The 13711-nt window shown below is 39.4% G+C and overlaps 1 protein-coding gene across 1 annotated transcript in view; it reads right to left on the minus strand.

The window, feature by feature from the left end:
• Window positions 1-1104: 1104 nt before the first annotated feature.
• The window catches only part of VIPR2 (vasoactive intestinal peptide receptor 2), a 104229-nt gene continuing 91622 nt past the window's right edge, over window positions 1105-13711 (minus strand). The window contains exons 10-13 of the mRNA XM_030550120.1: window positions 10780-10871; window positions 5271-5400; window positions 5142-5183; window positions 1105-3544 (exon numbers count right to left, since the gene is read on the minus strand). Of these exons, the coding sequence (XP_030405980.1) occupies window positions 3371-3544; window positions 5142-5183; window positions 5271-5400; window positions 10780-10871 (438 nt within the window). The 3' untranslated portion in view covers window positions 1105-3370. The remainder of the gene's footprint in view (window positions 3545-5141; window positions 5184-5270; window positions 5401-10779; window positions 10872-13711) is intronic.

The raw sequence follows: 13711 nt of genomic DNA on the forward strand, positions 1-13711 counted from the left end.
AGCTTGTGCTAACATAGGGTAGCTCCAGATCAGGGAGCCACAAACAGTTACCTGTGCCCCATCCCCCAATCTCCACTCTGTCCAGATGAAGAGGACAATGTATTGATGTCAGAGGAGCTATTTGTGATGTGCAGTGTTATTCAGAATAAGTAAGAGAAACACAATCTGGCCTTCTCCCCATGCCTTAGACACAGGATCAGCCACAACCTGTCCCAGTGTATATTAGATGTAAGAGGTATAATGAAACTGAAAATCATGCAAAATCACCAGGTTTCAGGTTCTGCTAATGACTCCAAGATCTCTTTCTTGAGTGGTAACAGCTAATTTAGACCCCATCATTTCATATGTATAGTTGGGATTATGTTTTCCAATGTTCATTACTTTGCACTTATCAACACTGAATTTCATCTGCCATTTTGTTGCCCAGTCGCCCAGTTCTGAGAGATCCTTTTGGAGCTCTTCACAGTCTGCCTGGAACTCAACTATCTTGAGTAGTTTTGTGTCATCTGCAACTTTTGTCACCTCACTGTTTACCCCTTTTTCCAGATCATTTATGAATATGTTGAATAGGACTCATCCCAGTACAGACCCCTTGGGGACACCACTATTTACCTCTCTCCATTCTGAAAACTGACCATTTATTCCTACCCTTTGTTTCCTATCTCTTAAGCAGTTACCAATCCACGGGAGGACCATCCCTCTTATCCCATGACTGCTTACTTTGCTTAAGAGCCCTTGGTGAGGGACCTTGTCAAAGACTTTCTGAAAATCTAAGTACACTATATCCATTGGATCCCCCTTGCCCACATGCTTGTTGACCCTCTCAAAGAATTCTAGTAGATTGGTGAGGCATGATTTCTCTTTACAAAAACCATGTTGACAATTCTCCAACAAATTATGTTCATCTCTGTGTTTGAGAATTCTGTTCTTTACTATAGTTTCAAGCACTTTGCTTGGCACTGAAGTCAGGCTTACTGGCCTGTAATTGCCAGGGTCACCTCTGGAGCCCTTTTAAAAAATTGGCATCACGTTAGCTATCCTTTAGTCATTTGGTACAGAAGCTGACTACAGTTAGTAGTCCTACAATTTCACATTTGAGTTCCTTCAGAAAACTTGGGTGAATACCATCTGGTCCTGGTGACTTATTACTGTTTAGTTTACCAATTTGTTCCAAATATCTGAATATTTTGACCAACGTTAACCTACAAGTATCACTGAACAGTCAAATTTTAAAAACTTTTTAAGTTAGCTTGACAAGTGACTGTCTCTACAAAATATTCTGAGTGGCTTAAGGTAGAAAAGGCTGGTATGAAAGTCCCTTGATTGTCAGATTATTTTTGTAAAACAGGAAAAGCCTTAGTTGTGCAACAGTAACTATTTACCTTTTGAACCAAGGCTACTGTTTGTGAATATGGCAATAAATAGATTGTTACACAAAACAATATTATTTCTATTACTTATTGTTACTTAAAATGAACTACAATACAGGGTGTTTATTGGTAATACTAATTAGAAGATATGAATTAAGTGATTATTATTTAAATCATGGCAACTGTCACGTAATGTACAATTTCCTGTTTGAAATATTGTGGTAACACTTCAGTTTATAAGGCAAAATATTCATGCAAATGCACAGTATTCACATTTGTTATTGAGAGAGGACATGGTCAGTTGTGACACGAGAGGTAAACATAACAGTGCTTATGTCTTGTAAGATTGCAGAAGTCGTGTGTGTATTTATAAGCACTTGTCAGCTCTGTGTCTTTCATTTCACTGTGGCTACATAAGGGGCTTGAGGTTACCAAAAATGCTTTCAATTTATGCCTTTTATGGTCATTTGAAAGGGATTGTGTCTGTTTTTTTTTCTGGCCTTGCTGGTCAGGATTGCATTTTCAATCACCTCACAGATATAAAATGGCATTATGTTGAAAGTATTTACATAGTTCATTAAACTCCAGTAGTATTTATAATTTGATACACTTAATTTTAGCTGCCAAATGTGAAGTTCTAAAGATATATTTTAATAAAATCATTATGTATAAAAACATGTTTTCAGTGGGTGAGTGGGATGTCCATTTCTGTTTAGCCTTCACTAGGCTGTTCTATTAGGAAAATACCTCTTTAGAAAGTTAGGTAATAAGAGATTGAGACGCCCAGTTTGTCTTCTATGTGTTCCTAACTCTTTTCTAATGTCAGTGTGGGTTCCTTTCTGTCTGTTTATCTTATATGATGGACATCTATCATAAATGTAACCAAAATATATTTTTCTTTTGAAGCAAAGCAAAGAGAATACCATTTTTGAGAACTCATAGAACCTGATGGCTAGGGTATAAAGGTTCAGCCCTGCCTTTCTGAAACACACATGTACTGTCAGGTAGGTAGAAAAAAATCAGATGGAGTAGACGTCATTAAAAACATTAACATTTGCCAAACGTTACCACACAGTTACCAGAGATATCTTTGATTTTTAGATTGGGGTAAAACTCTAGTAATCTCAGATACCACTATTGGCAAATGCTGACTGTTTAATGATGACCACTACTGTGCATTGGGCTTTTCTGTAAGGACTGCAGGGCTAGCCCCACATTCTGCATTAAGATATGCAGAAATGGGCATTCGTGCAGGAAAGCAGGATCAAGCCCTTAGGATCAAATATTGCAGTGAGGTAGCTCTGAATTGAATTAGGATTTATGTAAGGAGCTAAGAAGGACTAACATTTTCCTCTGTGCAAAATATGGACTTATAATGCCCTTCACCTGTATGCTAAATTCCCACTGCCATTAACTGGATTTCCATATGGGGATCAAGAACATACATATGGCCCTAAATATATCTATTTCAATTTTGTTTGCTATAGTAGGGTCTAGCGTCTCTGTGAAAGAAACATTCTATTAAATATAGATGGTATATACGATATTCTCTCTCACTTCCCATCCTACCTCCTTACACATGGACCAAAGCAACATACATTGAGCGGGGTTCAGCATACATTACATATTAGAGAGATATATAAATAGAAATAGAGCATTAAAATAAATTATATTTAGAATAGTTACTTCTAGTACAAATGACAGGATGTAATGTGAACAAGACTAAATAAAAGCACAAAGGCTCAGATCTCCAAAAGTATTTAGGGCCTAACTACTGCTGCTTTCAAATCAATGGGTGTTAGGCAGCTAAATGCCTTTGGGGAGCTAGGCCAAAATGTCTGCAAAGCCGCCTGCCCATCTGTTACCTGATTTGCTGTGCCAGGCCATTCTCCAGATAGCAATATGTAGAAAAGCAAAGCATAAATGGTTCATTTTAGAAAATATTACATTGAGCGCCATATAGTGATAGATCCCATAGTCTTTAGTTTGAGCTACATGGTTTATATCACTGTGGTCTCTGTCTGCATAAAAGACTGCGCCTCTGAATTCCGATGGAGCTGGGAGACACTTTCTGAGCCATTTTGAGAAACAGAACAGCTATGGAGTCTGTAGTCACGGCCCACTGTCTGGCTCAAACACAAACTCCGCCATTTCCTTTTCAGCTCACCTTGGACCTATATTTAAAAAATGCATGTGAGCTAAAAAAGCACTTTACATGGGAAACATTTGTGCTTTCATTAGTGTCACATGCAAACTACTAAAATCTCTATTTTACTTGAAAACAAAATTGAGTCAAAGAGTCTCAGAAGAGTTATTAATAATACTTTGAACTCATATAGTGCCTTCCATCCCAGGACCTGAAAATGCGCCATAACCCTTTGGTCTCCTGAGAAGTAGGAAGAAAAATAAAAGTAAACACAAGTCTTCTAAATTCAGACTGGCAGCACAATCTTGAGATTAAAGCACAAGCATGAGAACCTGGAGTCTAAGTCTAGCTTTACTATGGATTTCTTGTGTGATCCAAAGAAAGTCGCATCACATCTCTTTATCTCCCCAACTTTAACCTGGGTGTAATATTTACCACAACTGCCTCTCTAGGATATAGCTCCAAAATCCTCAAGTGGCAGCGGCTAACTATTATTATTAATAATAAGAACAACTCAGAACTCTATTACCAAGAGCAGTTGACTAATACATTTGCTAGCTCCAGAATTTAAAGTGTATTGACTTGTCTGAAGAATGAGAAGAGAACAATAAAAAGGGTTTGTAAAAATGGTGGGTAACTATTTATGATAAGTTTTTACAGATGAGTAAGCCAAGGCATAAATAATTCAGTGACTAGCCCAAGATAATGCAGCACATCAATGTCAGAGCCAGGAAAACTCAGGAGATCTGGCTCCTAATCCTTCACTCTAGCAATTGCACACACTCTGTCTGTGATATACTCTATATTATTTAAAGCGTGTTTCTACTCTGAAAAGTGACTGTGCAAAAATGGCATCTTCTTACTCAGCAGATATGTCCTCGAGTCTATTGGTCATCATCTGAAGTCGGATGACAGCACTGTGAAGGAGGGACTACATGTGCCAAGTCGTACAATAAGGGCTAAATTGTAGTACGAGCTGAGCATCCAGAAGCTCCCATTTAGGGACCTAAGCAAGTTCTCAGATTTTTGAAAGAGCACAGGCTCCTATGCAGGCATCTGAATGAAGTGGTCAGATTTTCAGAAGCACTCTGCACCCTGCAACTCCCACTGAGAACAACATAAATCATCAGCATCACCGGTGCACTTCAAGAACAATGGGAGCTGTTGGGTGCTGAGGATTTTTGAAAGCCTGGTCCTAGTTGTGCAGGGTGAAATGCGTCCCAGAGAATTTCCAAAATTAACCTTTGAAAGTTTTGTAATGAAACCTTAGGCCCTCTGAATCCAATAAAAAACAACAACCTCCCATTGACTGCAATAGGGTCAGGACTTCACCTTTGGGATTTTCTTAGATTAATAAACAGTAAGGGTAGAATTTAATAACACTTCCTGGTGTTAGGGCTCAGACAGAGTTTAACCTCCCTTCCCCCCCACAATTATGCCTTAGTATGGTGTTTTTTATATCTAATATAATCCCCTTTCATATAGAAATCACCATATTCTGTACAATAATAACCCACTGATACCTTTTATGATTTATATACTAGAAAACTAAGGCTGCTACTACACTTATTGCTACTAAATTGAAAACATTGTTCAATATCACTGGGGAGAAAAGGGAAACTTACTTCACTGTTCAAAAAGCAGTACAGGACTGCAACAACCAGCCCCTGTAAACAGACAATGTGTATCAGTTAGTACACAGCTCTGAACTCAATCAGTAAAAGATTTAAAATTTGTAAAGGTTTAGAATTTACCTGAAAAGATCCCAGACATAACTCAAAAATGATCTGATAGTGACTGGAAATGCGTATAGGAAATACAGCAAACACCATGTAGTGAACTCCAAATAACGGAATAAGCAGCAATGTTGATTTTGCAAGTCTCCTAAATAATCAGAGCAGAAGAATTGGAGCTTAATGGAGTATCCCAGCAAAGTCTTGTTTCAGTAACATATATATTTAGTGCACTATTGTTTGTTTTTTAGAGCAATCCTGTAAGCCCTCAAACAGTATGATCTGTAAATTAATATTCTTCATAAGGGCCACTCATACCTACTGAAAACTATATTTTCTCTCACATCTTTGCTATAGTAAGCCCCACACTAGCCTTATAGTCACCGGGTGAGATTCTGTGCTTGGTTCAAAGAGCTATAGTGGCTTTAAACTATCTTTGCACCCTCCTGATTTTGGGGCTGTTTCAGGGGCTAGAGAAGCCCCCAGCATAACTCAGACAGCCATGTGAGGGCTGTCTAAATTCAGAAACCTCCTTGGGCTGTCCTACGGACTGTACCAGGTTCCAGAATCTCCACAGTATGGCGTGCTGTAGCTCCATCCCTGACATACTCATCTTGTCCACAATGTGGCCCCTATGTCCAGGTTTGTGAGGAGATCCTTGGACAACAGCCTTATGGCTGCCTTCCACAGTGCTTTCGTCCAGGCAATCATCACCCACTCTTAGGGTGACTTATGCTGCCCTGGCTCTTTTTAGATTGCATGAAGTGTCAGAGCATAGCAGAAGATCTGACCCAAACAGTAGGGAATACTGGAGAGTTATACAGACATCTTCATTTTCTTTAATTTGAAAATTAAAATACATTTAAAATGTACAACATGTAAACAGTGCCTAGAGAATGTGATCCCAGAGCAATCCTTCAACCATGGGATTTCATGAGCAGTTATACACTGATCCCAGAGTCCTAAAACCTCATAATTATACTGATGATATGAAGCATTTACCCTTCATTACTTAAAATTCCATGAGTTACGTAACAATAATTATTGAGGTACAAGAGAAAATTATATAAGTATCTAGAGATAGAATTTTAATTTATTAAGCAGCATGATTTTGTCAAATTGACAGTAAACCCTTGAAAAGGTGGGAAGCTAATTATCCTTTAGCTGTCACTCATTTCATTTTAATAACATAAACTTTACATATTATATGGATGCCTGATCTTAGATAAAATGCAAAAAGTTAACATGGAGAGTCCAGTGAGTCATCGCTGTCTTGACCATAACTAGACTCAGCAATGAAACAGATAGGCTGTCTTGAAACAACCATCTTACACCCAAACTGTCTATTTAGGAGACTAGGCATTTGAAAATCCTTCTATTTGAAAGTGACTGTGCCAGTCCTCAAAGCCCTCCACGGATCATGCTCAAAATATTTTAGAAGCTGCCTCTGTCTAAGTGACAATGACCTTCTGGACAGCAAAGGTCCTCAGGAATCACAATATGTCTGGACCTGAAGGTGAAACCAATGACAGTGGAAGACAGGGCTTCCTCAGCAAAATGTCCTAGCTTTGAAATTCACAATCTCACTGCTTCCAGCCTTCATGCCTTCAATATAGCTTTCTGACCACCAAAATCAAACCAGCAGTAAAGCAGATGAAAGAGAGAAGAGAGAAAGGGAGCAAGTGGGGAAGAGGAAAAACAGAGAAGAGGAGTGAATTGGGAAGGGCAAAAAATAAAGAATAATAAAACCAAAATAATTAATCAGAACAAATTAGTGAATCAACATCTGCCCCTATTTGGCTTGTGGGGGAGTTAGAAAGGAAATAAGAATCTTGACAAATGGATAGAAGTAAAATTTAATTTACTTCCATATATATATAAAATGACTGGCTGGGTAAAACCCAATGGTCATGGCTTGGTCAGCTATGGTCTAAACTGTTCTCTTGTATGACTTTTTAAAATTTAATGTTTCCTTGTAGTCATTTAGGAGTCAGTGGTCCCAATTTTTACAATTATATCTGAATTTAGATTAAAATTTCTAATAAATATTGGCAATCTTTTTCATTATCTATGGCCATATAGCTTACATTAACCCATCTCACATAATCGTGAAGACTTTAACTAGAATAATATGAATGTTATGAAAATTTATCTTTGATTTCTGTTTGTGGGTATCAAATCAATCTCAGGGCAGAAAATGTACTCATGATCCTACACCTTACTTAAAACTTACATTAAGGGATTATGAGTAGTGTAGGACCTGGCAGGGCCTCCTACAATGGGATGAATTTCATTCCATGGATGGAGGCATGCTACTGATGTTGTAGAGAAACATTAACTTTTTCAAAAGTGCCTAAATTATCTAAAAGCTAAAGTCCCATTTTCAAAAGTGACTTAAGTCCAGATCCTCAAAAGATATTTAGACTTCTAACTCCCACTAATTTCAGTGGAAGTTAGAAGCCTGAATACCTTTGAGGATCTGGTCCGTAGGAGTCCAAGTCTCACTGACTTTCAGTATCACTTCGGCACTTTTGAAAATGTAATGCAATATCTACTTTTCCTGGCAGAGCCTGGTGCGACTCTTTCCAGAATGCATAATGATATGTCGTGCAAGCACTTTATCTTGTCATATGTCTCCAGAACTAATTAATGGGCTATGGAATACTCACTCATGTTGCTAAGCAGCCTCTCTGAAATCAGTGGAGCTAAGGATATTAGTAAGTGCTTACCAGTATGAAAGAGGGTTAGACAATCAAGTCCTAATTTAACAAAAAACCTCCCTATATCCACACCAAAAATTTCAGTTCATTTAAAGTCAAAGCCTCCATGATGAACCTGACTTTTGCAAACCACACAAGTTATCAAATTCCAGGACATTTACACAAACTCTGTACCTTGTGATCTCATGCTTCACTTTCATTGTTTCTCAACTTTCACATTAGCATTTTTGCTTTAATAATCTTTGACTGATTGCTGAGCTAACTCTATATGACACTGACACTTTTATGGAGGAAACATCCATACAAAAATAGCCTCATGCCCCTCTGCATTTTAGAAATTGCATTTGAATGTACATAAATGAGGCTTCTGGACCTTTAAATTGCTCTTCAGAATCAATATTTCTCAGTGAGCTTGATCTACCACTCTCATGGGTGTCTACAGAACAGCAAAACACCATCCAAACCAAAATTAAAAACCAGGCAACCAGACTCTAAGAGCAGAGTTCACACTGACGAACAGTGAAAAACAAGTCTGCTTCTAGTAAGCAGCCTACACTGTAAGACACTGAGATGCCCTATGGAGGATACTTGGAGCAAAACAGAGCACATGGGACTGAACAGAAGTATAAAAATGAAGATGGGGCGGGAGGGAAGAATAGCTCTTGCAAGAAGAGGTGACTGCACAGATGTCCTGCCCACAGTCTGTTCAGTTTTCTGAATGATAAATAGGAGACCCCAAAATCTCAAGTCGGGTGGTCCATGGATTGAGCTGGCCATTCAGCATGGTCCACCAGGGCAGCTCAAAGGATTCAGGAGGCCTGGGGTCCTTGGTGGCGTGGAGCCCCTGCTTCGGCGGTAATTCGGTGGTGGGGGGTCTTTCCGCTCCAGGACCTGGTGCCGAAGTGCCCCGAAGACCTGAAGCGGGGCCCCCCCGCCATCGAATTACTGCCGAAGACCCAGCTCTTCGGCGGTGGGTCCTAGGGCTGAAGGACCCCCTGCTGCGGGTCTTTGGGGCACTTCGGTGGCAGGTCCCAGTGCGGAAGGACCCCCCCACTGCCGAATTACCGCTGAAGACCTGGAGCGGAAGAAGCTCTGGGGGCCCGGGCCCTGCAAGAGTTTTCCAGGGTCCCCAGAACTAGTGAAGGACCCCACAACAGGGGCCCTGAAAAATTCTTGTGGGGGCCCCTGTGGGGCCTGGGGCAAATTGCCCCACTTGCCCCCCCCTCTGGGTGGCCCTGTGGTCCACTGGCTGAGACAGCAAACATGCCACCTTCACAGAAAGCTCAGGTATCCCCAGCCCAACCTGCTACAATCTCTACTGGCGGGTTTCTTTGTCTTGAGACATCACAATCCCTAACCACTCAATTACCAAAACAGGGAAGCAAGGTATCATCATATATATGGATCCATAAGTGAGTTGCTCCTGAAGCCAGCTACATTAGGGGCTACAATGGGAGCAAGGAGGAAAAGCAGATCACTTCAATGGAACACCCAGCACAGATGTGGCAGCATGTTTAAACTGCTATCCTAAAGCCCCTCCTCTGCCCCAAAATATCATGGTTGAAAGGGACCTCAGTCATCTAGTCCAATCTACTGCTCAAAGCAGGACCAATCCCCAGACAGATTTCTACCCCACTTCCCTAAATGGGCCCCTTGAGGACTGAACTCACAAGCCTGGCTTTAGCAGGCCAATGCTCAAACCACTGAGCTATCCCTCCCCCTATACTCTGCTGAACAGTATAGCTGCCCCTGGGTCGGGGTGTAAAAATAAGCACTACACCACAAGCCTAATACTCCAGAATGCCTAGACATTACAATATCTTATTCACTACATTATTTTTGTGAGACTTGTCACATCCTATTGAAATCAGTACAGAGCAAGTAAAACCAAGTGTGAGGCTTAAATGGACAGGCTGGTATATAGTTCCCACAAACTAAAGACAGTTCAAACAACATCAGGTGAAAAGCGCACATCCATCCCCTCATGTGACTTAAGGGATGAACCCTAGGAGGTTTGTTGAAAATTTTTGTAGAATATGGCTGGATTCTTAAATGACTTGTGGAAACTACAGGAGAATTTTTACAATGCACATTTCCATATTTTTAAAAGAATTATGATGCAACAGTAAGGTGCCAAACATGTCACTCTGGTTACAGAAAATATACACAGGTTTTATTGGGTATTTTTCATTTTGGCATTGTCAGAAAGTTTCTTTCGCTTTTTAAATATGTACAGCAACAGCTTGTTTTGGTGAAGTGTACAGGTAATTAACAAGGAGCCCTATTAAAAGGCTTATTGTGTGTGACTAGATGCTTGGGGTTTTCAGAGCTCAAATTAGACTTAGGCATCAACATGCCATTTTTTGTTCTCAAGTGAGCATCTACATTGGGATCTGGGCTTTTTTTGGCAGAGTCTGTCTTTTTATTATATGTATAGAGCTTAGAACAATGGGGCCCTGATTCTGTATTGGAGCCTATAGCACTAATAAATTATAATTAATAGTAGTAGTAGCAATAATAAATACTAACCTTGTTAAAGACCTTTGTTCAGCAAAACACTTAAACCCATGCTTAACTTTCAGCATATGCTTAAATCTCATAACATTGTTGATTTCAATGTGTTTACAAGCTTTGCTGAATCAGGGTTCTATCCCCAGCTATCCATCCATTTGAAAATGGGTCCCATTGTATCGAATAGTTATCATAGCATCACAACACTGGATGGTTGCTGGCAGTCTGCTCCAACAGATGAAATCTTTAAATAGATTACTTTCACATATTGTATGAAGTTTCTAAAACACATTACTCACTTGTATTGTGACTGATCATTGCCTCCGACATCGGGTGATCTTAACTTTTGCAGTAAAATTCTTATAATACTAATGAAAAGTATAAAATTCACCTGCAAAAGAAATTATATACGTAAGTGACTTCAAGCTCCTCACTTTAGTATGCAGTGTGCTGGTAAGAGGTAAACAAGCCAGACTAGTCAGTTCATTAGTGAGCCTGGAGTGCTTGCTGCCAGAACATGTTAACTTGCCCTCTCTCAGATCTACTGCCACTTTCCTGCCTCACTGACAGTTTGTCACATCCAACAGACCTCTGCATGACTGTAAATACCACTATGGAATCATCCTCTGAGATACTTAAAAGCTGACAAAATCCCTTTCCACCAGCAATCCCATTAAAGGGAATGTTCTCAAGCATGGGGCTTTGGTCAAGTCTCAGTACAGCCTAACGTTATATTAAACCCTTTGCTGGATTTACCACTGGATGCTGAAGGGATAATGCACACCCTATTTATAACTCTTTCCCACACTTGGCCCTTAACTCCCCTGTCTGGAGTCATGGAAGGGAAGCTGTTGTAGAGGTGACGTATTCATAAATCAATGATGAAAAGGGCCTTTTCATATCTATCTAAGGTACTGATATGGCCCCTGCATTACCATAGTAAGTGTAAACCTCACAATCTTTAATGTATTTACCCTCACGACTCCCCTGTGACAGAGGCAAGTGCTATTATCCACATTTTACAGATGGGGAACTGAAGTAATTGGATAGAAAGAAGCATAATCTGACCCAGGGGTGGGCTTGAACTCAGGTCTGGAAATCAGAAATTGCTGCATCTGAATCCCATCTCCCATAACATCTTCTGTGGTCTTTGGCAAGTCCTCAACCCCTCTGCCTCAGTTCCCAATCTACAGAACAGATGCCTTAGTGCCAGGCATGTAAGATGGTGTTGGATTGTGTAACATGGTCTATAAAATACTTCGAACATGAACAGTGACATGTAAATGTTAGGTGAGGTATAACATCCTACATCCATATAACCTTTTTCTTAGTGCTTAACAGCAGTAAAGTGAGCTAACTCAGATCACGGATGCAGAAGCATTAAATACAAGAGGAAAACATTCTGGTATTGAGCCAGGGACCAATATCTTATTTTTCATATTTAAAAAACAAACAAAATAATCAACATAATCACCAATCTGTGCACACATCTAAACAGAACCTGCATCTTGGCATGGATGTAGCCCTAGTCTCTCCCCACCCTAGCTCTGCCCCTGGTTGTTCAGTCTAACATTTTGACTGAAAGCTCTTTGAGGCACCATGACTTTTGGTGTCTTCTATGAAATGCTCAGTATCATTTTTAAGTGCAAATAAATAATAAATGATTATAATAATTGCATGTCATTCTGTGCCTTTTACTGTTAAAGGAAATGCTAGGGCTAAAGAAGGGATGGTGGAAGAAAGTGACAGGACACAGGATCCCAATTATATAAAAAAAAAGTCAGGAAAATTAGGTCTAAATTTTTTTGTAAAAGAGTAAATTAGAAGGGGACCTCACGGAAGTAAAAGAAACAAAGAGGATAAATATGCAGCCTGTCCATATGCAGAATTCCCAGTGAAGTCACTGTTAGTTCAGCAGAATGAGGCCTTCTCACTGTTGCCATTGGGTCCACAGGTTTGTGTAATGAAGCACAGTACAAAGGTCAGGGATATACATTTTATAAGTATGTATGTTAAAGTCAATATGGTCTAATGGTTAAGACACTGTGGTGGCAGAGAGATTCTATTCCTGGCTTTTCTACTGACCTCCTGGGTGACCATAGGCAAATCACTTCATCTCTGTTTCCCCTCTCCTTTTGCCTGTGTTTATTTAGATAATTGGTACAGGGACTGTTTCTTGCTGTGTATTTGTACAGTGCCCTGTCAAAATGGGGCCCTGGTCTCAGCTGAGGTCCCTAATTTCTCTTGTAATACAAACTATTATCAATCAAAAAACATTAAAAACTGTGGTCCTTTTTTTAAAATCAAATAAAATAATTGGCTTTCTGAGCCAAAGGGCATATCCTGGAGCACTATATTTGGGTGAACTATATTTTCAAGTGTTTGTATCTAGATCTCTTTTGAGGCTAGTCAATTTTTTCTGTTGGTCTTTAGTGATATTTTATAAGCATTGTGTATGGCTAACGTTAACCAAGTATCTTTGTTTGCATGATGTGAGTATCACTTCAAAAGATAGACCTACTGGAGCATTAAATCCAGCCAAAAGAGATCAGGCATTTAGATATCATTGTGCTATGTATCCTAGAAATACTTTAGGTAGCATATGAGATTATAATTCAAATGATCACTTAGGACAGTTGTTAAAGACTCCAATTTATCCGAATTAATCTTAAAAATATATATTTAGTTTAAAGTCTCATATAGTTTCAATATGTTTAGATAACAAGATTAGAAGCAAATGACAGTGTACGTTCACACTTGAGGAGATTTTTTGTTTAGTATTGTAGATTTAGTTCTATAATATTCTTTGTGGTGGAATTTCTTTATACAGAAAGCAGATGATACACAATGTTGAATGAACTGCTAAGGATAGCAAATTAAGTCAATAATATAAATGTAGGGCAGTGTCAGGGATGGGTACAGCAGGGGAGGTAAATGACAAAGTAGGAAGATAGGAAGGTAGTGGAATGACACCAGATCAGTGATCTTATCATTTTGGCTGCCTTAAATTGACAGTAACTTTTGAGCCAATTACATTGTGAGTACATGTATCACTTAAAATGTCTTTTTGTTACCTCCTTCTTGTTATTTAATCCTTTACAGAAGTTTTAACATGTCACAACACGAGGGACACAACTCTCTTATTTTGATATGATACATGACTACTTCTGGTTTTTGAAAGCCTATTAATTCAGACTTGTGTCCACCTGAAAAGACACACAAATGAGAGCA

This window comes from Gopherus evgoodei, chromosome 2 (assembly GCF_007399415.2).
Source record: "Gopherus evgoodei ecotype Sinaloan lineage chromosome 2, rGopEvg1_v1.p, whole genome shotgun sequence".
Lineage (NCBI taxonomy): Eukaryota > Metazoa > Chordata > Testudines > Testudinidae > Gopherus > Gopherus evgoodei.